The sequence below is a fragment of the Cotesia glomerata genome, linkage group LG7 (assembly GCF_020080835.1).
Source record: "Cotesia glomerata isolate CgM1 linkage group LG7, MPM_Cglom_v2.3, whole genome shotgun sequence".
Classification (NCBI taxonomy): domain Eukaryota; kingdom Metazoa; phylum Arthropoda; class Insecta; order Hymenoptera; family Braconidae; genus Cotesia; species Cotesia glomerata.
The window spans coordinates 4879017-4890170 of NC_058164.1; the positions used below are offsets into that span (position 1 = coordinate 4879017).

At 24.3% G+C, this 11154-nt stretch overlaps 2 protein-coding genes across 2 annotated transcripts in view; both read right to left on the minus strand.

Annotated features, from left to right (window-relative positions):
- LOC123269120 (dynein heavy chain, cytoplasmic) overlaps positions 1-7830 on the minus strand; it is a 31215-nt gene extending 23385 nt beyond the window's left edge. The window contains exon 1 of the mRNA XM_044734655.1: positions 7818-7830. The gene's annotated coding sequence lies outside the window, so the exon portion shown is untranslated. The remainder of the gene's footprint in view (positions 1-7817) is intronic.
- LOC123269121 (biotin--protein ligase) lies at positions 309-8729 on the minus strand. The gene is made up of 17 exons (XM_044734660.1): positions 8461-8729; positions 8116-8350; positions 7915-8054; positions 6896-7066; positions 6665-6818; positions 6504-6566; positions 6245-6442; positions 4815-5154; positions 4258-4389; positions 3864-4190; positions 3147-3495; positions 2738-2920; positions 2544-2676; positions 2322-2482; positions 2141-2255; positions 1868-2081; positions 309-950 (listed from the first exon to the last, which is right to left on the minus strand). The coding sequence occupies exons 2-17, from the start codon at positions 8285-8287 to the stop codon at positions 770-772; spliced, it is 3033 nt and encodes a 1010-aa protein (XP_044590595.1). The 5' UTR covers positions 8288-8350; positions 8461-8729; the 3' UTR covers positions 309-769.
- Positions 8730-11154: the final 2425 nt, after the last annotated feature.

Sequence of the window (11154 nt, forward strand, 5' to 3'; positions counted from 1 at the left end):
AGATTTATTTATTTGATTATTATTTTTATTAAATTTTTTATTTATTTTTAGGAAATTAAAATTAGCACACTTGATAATTTTTTGATTTTTCTTTAAAAATAAAATAGATCCTAAAAATTATTTTTGAAAAATTGCATTTATCATTTTTTAGAGCTTCTAAAGATTAAAATTTTTTTTGCCATAATTTATTTGTTAAAAAATTATGAAATATTTTTTAATTTCAGTATTATTAATTTTTTATGATTAAATATATAAAAATTACTTAAAGCTATTTTTAAATAAACCATTTGTTATTTATAGATAGAAACAATAATTATTTCAACAGATAACATACATCACATCAGAATACATTACATCAAGTTATAGTTTGATTGATAGTAATTAATAAATATATTTTTCAACAATAAATGCAGATCCATATACTCTGGTACTTAAAAACAACACTTTGAAACTATTTTGATTCGCGTATGGAAAATAAATATCACGGAAGCTCTAACTTAAAATCACATGCCTCAATTAACTATTTATCATAATGTCAGCTAATATTTATCCAAAAGTCTAGCATAAGTTATCGATACAGTGATTGATAAACGAGATGGAAATGTGCGCTGGAATAATTTTGATAGCTGAACGATAAATTGAATAGTTATTAGAATAAATTATTTTACACATATATGATCAAAAATGACGAGTTAATATTCAGTAACACTTAATAAATGACGTGATAAATCTATTGATATTTTAGTAATTAAAATCCTGAATTTCGGATTTATCTTGATAAGGACGGAGCAATGAGTCCTTTGAAAATATCGAAACTATTTCCGTCAGGCTGAAGGGAAAATACTTTTCCATCTAAGCTCTGGACTTCTAAGTATCCATTGCTGTCTATTCCCAGGATTTTTACTTCCCTGATCGCACCATCAGGAGACTCGAAGCTTACTTGAGTGTCTCTATTAAATAAATAATTAAAAATTATATTAGACTATCCCTAGATAAATAATTAAGAAATTACCTTATATCTTGTGAACTATTGACATTTTTAAAGATATAAGCTCATCCCGATGTTACACTCATCAAAACCTTTCATTTAAGTACTCACATCAATTTTTCATATATTTATATATATTATATATATGTATATATGAAAAATATATAAAAATGCATGAGGATACTCAAATGAAAGCTCTAGATGAGAGTAACATCGAAATGAGCTTATATCTTTAAAAATTTTAATAATTAAGAAATGACCTTGTATCTTGTGAAATGTTGACATTTTTAAAGATATAAGCTCATGCTGATCTTACACTTATCAAGAGCTTTCATTTGAGTACCCACATCAATTTTTTATATATTTATATATGTTATATATATGTATATATAAAAAATATATGAAAATGCATGTGGGTACTTAAATGAAAGGTCTTGATGAGTGTAATATCGACATGAGCTTATATCTTTAAAAATGTCAATAATTATGAAATGACATTGTATCTTGTGAAATGTTGACATTTTTTAAAATATAAGCTCATCCTGATGTTACACTTGTCAAAAGCTTTCATTTGAGTACCGACATCAATTTTTCATATATTTATATATATTATATATATGTATATATGAAAAATATATCAAAAATGCATGTGGGTACTCAAATGAAAGCTCTTGATGAGAGTAACATCGAGATGAGCTTATATCATTAAAAATGTCAATATTTAAGAAAGTACAGTGCAAGTTAACAAAAGCCATTATGTAATAAAGCAAAATTTTAATTATTTATAGTTTACAAGTCACGGCAGTCACATAGTGACTGCAAGGTTGTTAGTATATTATTAAAATTTAATTAAATTTTAAAAAATTAATTTTTACTTACGTATGAAGCCAGTAGTCGTAGTAAAGCTGATAGAAATGATTGACATTATCATTCTGAATTGAATTTATCAAACTTTCAAGTTGATTAAAAATAAGAGCAAGTAATTTTTCGTATCCAAGAGGCGCTAAGTTTGTACCTTTTTTCTCATTGTATTTTTTAATTGCGTCATTGATACTACTCGTCGGAGTACTGTTAGATAAATTAACTCCAAGGCCTAAAAAAAAATTTTACCCTTTATTTATTGATAAAAAATTCCAATATAAGAATAATTACCAATATTGCAAATCGCTTCTGAAGACTCAAGAAGTGTTGGTACAATAAGGCCACCAAGTTTAACTTTATCTCCTAAATAAATATCATTAGGCCATTTAATATTTAGATCAATCTCCTGTAAAATAAAAAATTAAAATTTTTTATATCAATTCAAATGACTCTAGAGCTTAAAAATAAATACCTCGTATCCAGGAATTGACTTAACAGCAGCAATAACAGCTACTACCACAAAATGTTGCAAAATTGGTAAGTGATTCCCGAGATAACTATTTAATGGAATGTGTAATTGTAATGTAAACATCAAGCATCCTTTTGCGCTCAACCAAATATTTTTGTTACGACCTAAAAGTATTTTAAATTTTAATAAAAAAAAATAATTTATAATTTTCAATTGAATTTTTACCTTGGCCTTGCGTTTGTTGACGAGGAATAACAGCTAGTCCATGGTGTAACTTACAGCCGGCAACTACGTCCATTGACGAGGTCATTATATCTGCGTAAATTACAAGGCGTCCCAAGTCTTTGGTTTTGAGATTCTAAAATTTTACAACACTTAGTATCATTTAATTATTTTAAAATAATTAATTAAAAAATTACCTCAAAATATTCAATAGTGGAAAAATTATCAGGACAAGTATGCAACATGATTGGTAAAATAGATGATGATGGTGGTACTAATTTATTAGTATTGTTACAAAACTGCAGCTTTATTTTATTTGTCTTAAAAATATCATTAGTCTCCATCTTGTCTTTCAGTCGTTCCAGCATTTCCAGTTTAAGCTATTAGCAGTAACAATAATAAATAATTAATTAATTTAAAAATTATTTAATGTAATTTAAGTAAATGCATAATTTAAATTAAAACAACTAGTTGTAAGTGTTGGTAAACTTCAATATTTAAAATAAAAAATATTGAAGTTAAAAATAAAAATATCTGTGCGAGTATATGTCAATAAAAAAAATGCCAAACTACTGAACAATAATTAATAAATTTGCTTATACGAGCCTCGTGTCTACCCAGAAAAAACCCAGGGTTAAAAGCAACATCTCCAGAAGCTACTGGCTTGACATCAACTCCTAGGTGAGAGCTTAGCAAGTCTGATAGAATTTCAAGCCTCGCCGGGTTGCTGGCTTTTAGAGCTTCGAATTTTGCTTCTTCCATTTCATACTGCGAAGGATCAGCCTCGAGATGGATCTGTGAAAAGAGCGCCTTGCCTCCTGTGGTTGGCAGGTCTGCGAGGACGATGCTGGGTGTGTGCCAGGTCTCCTCGGCTCCGAGAACTCGTACTTGGAATGTGTGAGTTTTTCCTTGTTTGTCTTTTACAGTTGATGATGCTGGAGTTACTGGTGTTGTCCTGTAATTGAATTTTTTTTTTGAATTTTTATTTTATAAAAAATTTATGAATTAAAATTAATTCTAAAAAATTCAATTTAATTCAATTAATAAAAAAAAATAATTCCATTCAATTAAAATTCAATTAATTAAGAAAAATTAAATTTAATTCAATTAAAATTAAATTAATTAGAAAAATCAATTCAATTCAATTAAAATTAAATTAATTAAAAAAAATCAATTCAATTCAATTAAAGTTCAATTTATTGAAAAATTGAATTCAATTCAATTAAAATTAATTTAATTAAAAATAAATCAATCCAATTCAATTAAAAATAAATTAATTTTTAAAAAATTAAATTAATCAAAAAAAAATTTTTTTTAATTTACTTGACATCTTCATGATCTTGAGAGAACCGTGATTTAATCGGCGAAGCTTGGTAACAAAATATGTGATGCATCATCTGCACATTTTTCCACTTTCCATATGAGAAACGTACGAGCTCATGTTCGCGTACTTCTGCAGTTTTGAATGACGGCAAGAGTGTATGCAGTGCATCGGAACATAACGCCAATAATTTTCCTCCTTTGACAATGTAATTGACTAATTGCGATGCGATTTCACTGTCAACGTTACCGCATACTACCACCAAATTCGCCTGGTCTTTCCATACATCTCGGCGAGCGTCTTCCGGAGTTAATTTGTAAATAATATACCTGTTAAAAATTAAAATACAAATTTATTAATAAATTTCATTAAAAATTATATTAATTTAAAAATTACTTTTCTTTATTTAGAGTTTGTTTCAAGACTCGTTCGATGTTATCACTTGCTAAAGTCGAGTCAGCGTAAATTAAAACGTTAGGCGGCTTACCGGCTTCTGGATAATTTTGAAATTTTCTCTTTTCAGAGTACCTGTAAAATAATTTAATAAATATTAGTCATTTTTAATTAAATTATAAAAAAAAATTTAATAAACTTGATTATTTAAAAAACTTGATAAACTTGATTATTTAAAAAAAAAGTTTATATTATACATTTTGAGTGAAATGAAAAATTGCGCAATAAAATTATTTCAAACACGAGAGATCAAGTGAGTTTAAACCTTCTTGTAGACTATTGGTAAAAAAAATGACCGTGTATAATAAATATCTCAATAATAATACTATTTTTCAAGGTCTGAAAAATTACTGCTTATTTACGGACACTTACAACTATTGGCAGGCCTGTTTTATATTCAAAAGAATAATTACATTGAAAATCACCGGGTTGGAGATCAATGTCTAAGCTAATTTGTTTTGTAAATGTTTGATTAGATGATACAATGAAATACTTATTACTTTTCAGCACGATTTGTGTAAGACATATCAAAAGGATCCCCTTTGAAGGTCTTCGGCAGTATTCTCTCGCATAAATTGGCATCTGAAGAGGCGCGGGACTTAGTTTCCTTGGGTTCATCTTCGTCGATATTTTGCGTCGAAGAATAATTAGAGTTAGCGACACTCAGCTGGTTATCTGGAGTCTCTGAATTACGGCTTAGAGTCGTGTGGAGTTCATTACTGGACATTTGCAAACTTCGCCTTACTGAGTCACCGCGGTCCATCATACTTAAAGATGCTGGAGTTGGTGGAGGAGTCTTAGGCACTGATGTGCTATCTTCTGTTTTGAATTCTTGGGCTTCTGAAATAGTTTTTTTTTAAATAATTATATAATTAACTTTATGAGAAAATGATGTATTATGATTATTATCTACATTATTAAGAGAATAAGAGAAATTTTGTCTCCAGGATAGTTATATGATAAAATCGGTTTAAAAACTAAGAAATGACCTTGTATCTTGTGAACTATTGAAAATTTTAAAGATATAAACTCATCTCGATGTTACACTCATCGAGACCTTTCATTTGAGTACCCACATCAATTTTTCATATATTTTATATATTTATATATATGTATATATGAAAAACATATGAAAATGCATGTGGGTACTCAAATGAAAGCTCTTGATGAGTGTATCATCGGGATGAGCTTATATCTTTAAAAAAGTCAATCGTTAAGAAAGTACAGTGCAATTTAACGAATAACTTGTGAACAATTGACATTTTTAAAGATATAAGCTCATCCCGACATTACACTCATTGAAACCTTTCATTTGAGTACCCACATCAATTTTTCATATATTTTATATATTTATATATTTCACAAATACCATATATATAAAATATATAAAAAATGCCATGTGGGTACTCAAATGAAAGGTATCGATGAGTGCAACATCGGGATGAGCTTATATCTTTAAAAATGTCAATAATTAAGAACTGACATTGCTATTTTGTGAACTATTGACATTTTTAAAGATATAAACTCACCCCGGCATTATACTCATCGAGACCTTTAATTTGAGTACCCACATCAATTTTTCATATATTTTATATATTTATATATATGTATATATGAAAAATATATCAAAAATGCATGTGGGTACTCAAATGAAAGCTCTTGATGAGTGTAACATCGGGATGAGCTTATATCTTTAAAAACGTCAATAGTTAAGAAAGTACAGTACAATTTAACGAAAGTCATTATTTAACAAAGCAAAATTTTAATTATTTATAGTTCTCAAGTCATGGCAGTTACATAGTAACTGCAAGGTTACTTGTTATTATTATTATATAAAATTTTTCCTCAATAAAAAATCATGAATAAAATATTCAAAGCTAAAAATAAAATAATTTTGTTATAATTATAAACTATAAAATATTTTATTTACCTAAAGTATCATGTTGATGACTTATTTCTAAAACAGTTGGCATTTGTAATGACAACGATCTAGTACCGGGTGAAACAATTATTCCTGGTAAAGTATCCACTTCAAAGGGTTCTTTTTGCTGCGATACACGTCGCGCTGTACTACTGAATAATTTTAGAGTTTCCATATGAGTTTTCCATTGAGCTTTGCCAACTAATTCTACAAAAAAATTTTTTTATAAATTAAATTAAAGCTACTGGAAATTTATAATAATAATTACTTCTATTCCCCAGGGAAGATTGATTTATATTATAACTGCAAGGCTTTCCTGATACCTCAACAGCTGCAATTCAATAAATAAAATGTATCAACAATACATTATTAAAAATAAATCAGTAATACTTGATAAAAATTAATTAATAAAATAGTAAGAGAAATTACATTCAATACGCGTAAGTAAAAGTCCATTGTTAATAAAGCAAAAGCTCTCCATTAGTGCTATTGATAATTTACTCATATGATCAATGTCAGTTTCCATTATAGCAGCGAATAATTTATCAGCAGTCCATGATAGTAACAATCCATAGTCTTCTAACTAAATAAGCAATAAAATAAGTGTTTAAAAGACCGATAAGTGTTGAAGAGAGCTGGAGTTATTTAAATAGCTGATACCTTAATTGTTCTGGTAAATGCACTGGGATTAAAATTGTTAATATCGGCCTCGATTAGTAAGTGTACTTTTGAATCATCAGCTAATTTTGTTTGATTACAATTATTTACGCTTAATGGAAAATTCGTTTTACCGGGAGGATAAACCAACCACTCGCTGACATCTATTTTTTGCTGTTAAATTATTTTATTTATTAAAAATTATTAATATAAAAATTTATAGTACTAAAATTGAGATATCTGATCATTTTTACAATGTTTTTTAATAAATAAATTGCAAGAAAAATTTATTTAAAAAATTTCATCTATAAAAGATAACACTTAAGTTAGCCGAGGTTTTTAATTTTTTTTTAAATGATACTAAAATTAGCAATGATAATTAAATTAGAACTAAAAAAATATTTTTAAAAAATTGCATGCAAAGTTTTTAAAATTTTCTGCACGTGAAATTTTTATTTTTTCTTAATAATTTTTCAATAAAATAAATTACAAATATTTTCAAATGTCGGCTAATTTAATTTTCATTTTTTTAAATTATTAAATAAGAATCAAAAAATATTTTTTAAAAATTGCACTTACAATTTTTCAAGTTTTTTACACATGAAAATTTTTTTTTATTTTGTAATAATTTTTTTAATAAAAAAAAATTCTAAAAATTTTTAGATGGCTCACTTAATTTTCATCTATAAAAGTTCAAATGCAATTTTTTAAAAATAATTTTCTTGTCTTATTAAAAAAATAAAGTTAGCCGATATCTAAAAATTTTATGATTTTTTTTATTAAAGAATAATCAAAAAAAAAATTGAAAAAAATTTTTTCATTTGTTAAAAACTTCAAAAACTATAAGTGCATTTTTTTAAAAATATTTTTTTAGTTATAATTTAATAAATTAAGCAAAATAAAAAAATCAAAAATGTCGGCTAACTTTATTATTATTGACTTATTTTATTTATTTAAAGAAAAATAAAAAATTGTCCAGTGTCTGCTAACTTAAATATAAAAATTTAAATAAATTAATTTACCTGAGGGATTATAATACACAATTTGTTATCACCAACACTCCAAATTAATTTATAAAGTTTGGCAGTATTTTTGTTAGAACATAAATGTGACGTAAGTAAGTCATGACTGGTTTCACTATCAGTCTGTTTAGAATTTACATCTGCGGGTTATTAAAATTTGTATTAATAAAAAATAGAAATTAAAAAATAAAAAATAATTACCAGGCTTAGAAGAATCTGAAGATTTAATATGACACATTAAAGAAGGTTTTACATAATTTGGTAAGTTATTACTGTTGCTGCTGTTGAGCACTCTGAAGAGGTACGTCCTCAGAGGTGTCAGTCTCCGTGCTCTTGCCCAGGTTAATATCATGTAGATAAATGTCAACAGCATGCTTTAATTTATTATTTTTAATAACTATTGATCGAGTATTGGTCACTCCAATTAGTTGTACTTCTGAAATAAAAATAAGACTAGTGACAGCTGATGGATAATTTTTATTTTAAAAAATTAAAATTAAAATTATTAATAAATTATAAAAAAAAAATTTTGAAAAATTAACTTACGTGTAAATATTTTAATTTTTTGGAATGTGACAGTGCATTTTTATTTTGTTTATTAAGATTGTTTTATGACATAACAATTAAAATATGTCTGAGTGTTTTTAACAATTATCAATTGTTACTTAAAGTAGTGTTGTTTTTAATATAATAATTGTTTAATTGATTGTTAACTATCAGTGTCACTGAACCACTTCTGTAGCAACTTCTTATATCTTATATTTGTACTTAATACGTAAATTAGTGTACGGTCATGTGTCGCAAATTAGAGATCAACAAGAAAATGGCGAGTTGCGACATCTGGATTTCGATAACATGCAATTTTTTTTAAATGGACCAAATTTTATTTTTTAATACTGAAGTTAGCTGACAGCTGTCAATTTTTTAGTTTTTATAATAAATTAATTACAATAATAAAAGTGCTTGTAAAAATTTTTACTAATAATTTTTATGCAACTAAAATTAGCCGACAGTGAAAAAATTTAATTTTTTTTTATTAATTAAATTAGCATAAAATTTATTAATTTATTAATTTAAAATAATAAATTTAAAAATTTATTAATTAAATTAGCATAAAAAAATATTTTTAAAAAATTGCAAGTATAGTTTTTCAAATTTTTTGCATGTGTAATTTTTTCTTTTAATTTTTTTGTAATAGTTTTATTAATAAAAAAATTCTGAAAATAATCAGCTGTCTGCTAATTTTATTTTCATATAATTTTTTATTAATTTTCATGAAAATTAAAGTGACAAATATTTAATAATTTTTAGAATTTTGTAAAGAAATATATATTAAATTTGTAAGAAATATATATTAAATGCAAGAAAAAATTAACATGTAAAAATTCTAAAAAATTAAAAATGCAATTTTTTAAAATAATAATAAAGTTAGCCGACGTTTTTAATTGTTTGATTTTTTTTCATTAATTAAATTAGAACAAAAAAAATATTTTTAAAAAATTACATTTACAGTTTTTCAAGTTTTTTATAGATGAAAATTAAAAAAAAAATTTTTTTGTAATAATTTTTTATGGAAATTAATTTAGCAGACATTTATTAGTTTAAAAAATTTTTTTAACAAATAAATTATAGCAAAAAAAGTTGACATGTAGAAATTTTGAAAAATTATAAACGCATTTTTTTAAAAATAATTTTTTGGAACAAATTTGTTTGCTAAAAAAAATTAAAAAATTGTCAAGTGACTGCTAACTTTAATGATGAAAATAAAGTTAGCCGACATCTAAAAATTTTTATGATTTTTTTTATTAAAGAATTATTACTAAAAACTAAAAAAAAATTTTTTTCATTTGTTAAAAACTTAAAAAACTATAAGTGCAATTTTTTAAAAATATTTTTTAGTTATAATTTAATATATTAAGCAAAATAAAAAAATTGAAAATGTCGGCTAACTTTATTATTATACTTTAATGTCATTAATTTTTTCAATAAAAAAAATTCCAAAAATTTTCAGATGTCGGCCAACTTAATTTTCATTTTTTTAAAAAAAATTTTTCTGAACAAATTTCTTTATTAAATAATATAAAAAAATTATTAAATGACAGCTGACTATAATGTCATTAATTTTCACTTGTATTGTATTAATAATTTATGAAAATTAAGTTAGCCGACACTTAAAAATTTTTTATTTATTTTATTAATTAAAAATTAGAACTAAAAAATTATTTTTAAAAAATTCCACGTATAATTTTTGGAATTTTCTACATGTGAAAATTTTTGTTTTAATTTTTTAAAAATTATGTTTCAATAAAATAAATTATAAAAATTTTTAAATGTCTGCTAATTTAATTTTCATTAATAATTTTTAATTGCAAAGTAATGGATTAATCAATAAACATATGGATGATGAACCATGTATTTTATTTAAAAAAAAATTGTACATCTGCAAATGAATAAATTCAAAAGATAGTTCGTTTTTTTTACATAATTATAATGTATCATATATCACGCATCAATTGTCAATTCGTAGATATTACGATTAAATATAATATATCGTTTAATCAATTATTAATTACGTACGTATATTTTTTAATATTTTTCAATTACTTCTATTATTTATTTTTCATTAAACACTGGGATACTTATATTTATAATTATAATGTATAATTTATAAGTAAATTCGCAGCCGAAAAAAACGTACTTAATATATTTATTAATACAAGTGATATCTATTTTTTTTTTAAATATTTAAACCCAGACAAAAAAGCATTTTTATAATTTATTCAGTCTACTTGTACGCACCTTGATAATATATTTTAAACTGTAATAATAATTATAATTATAATAAATTTTACCGAACACAATTACAAGATAATTATTAATAAATTCATCAACTTTTAATTTAACTCTAAATTATTTTTTAATATTATTATTAATAATTATTTTTCACTAGGTGTGGCTAAATTTAAGTCATTATGTGAATGCGACAAAATATATACACATATACATATATGATTAATTATTATTTTTGTAACTTAATTTACAAATGACGATTGCACTTGTCTTTTTTTTTTTAATTGTTTATCTTTCATTGTTTGGTCAATTTTTATCATTATTTCCTAAAAGTTATTTTCAATCTTTTATAATTCACACTTCCTTTTTTAAATTAAAATCCAAATAATTTATAAACTTTCAATTATTCCCAAAAGTGTGTAAATAATTTTAAAAACAAATTTTATTTTT

Bases quoted from the DNA above. Each gene is read 5' to 3' on its own strand.
- LOC123269121 (XM_044734660.1), bottom strand. From the start codon at position 8,287: ATGCTGTTGACATTTATCTACATGATATTAACCTGGGCAAGAGCACGG. The intron at 8,055-8,115 runs GTAATTATTTTT...AATAACCCGCAG, and splicing joins TTCAGATTCTTCTAAGCCTG to ATGTAAATTCTAAACAGACT. The intron at 951-1,867 runs GTAAGTAAAAAT...TTTATTTAATAG, and splicing joins TACGACTACTGGCTTCATAC to AGACACTCAAGTAAGCTTCG.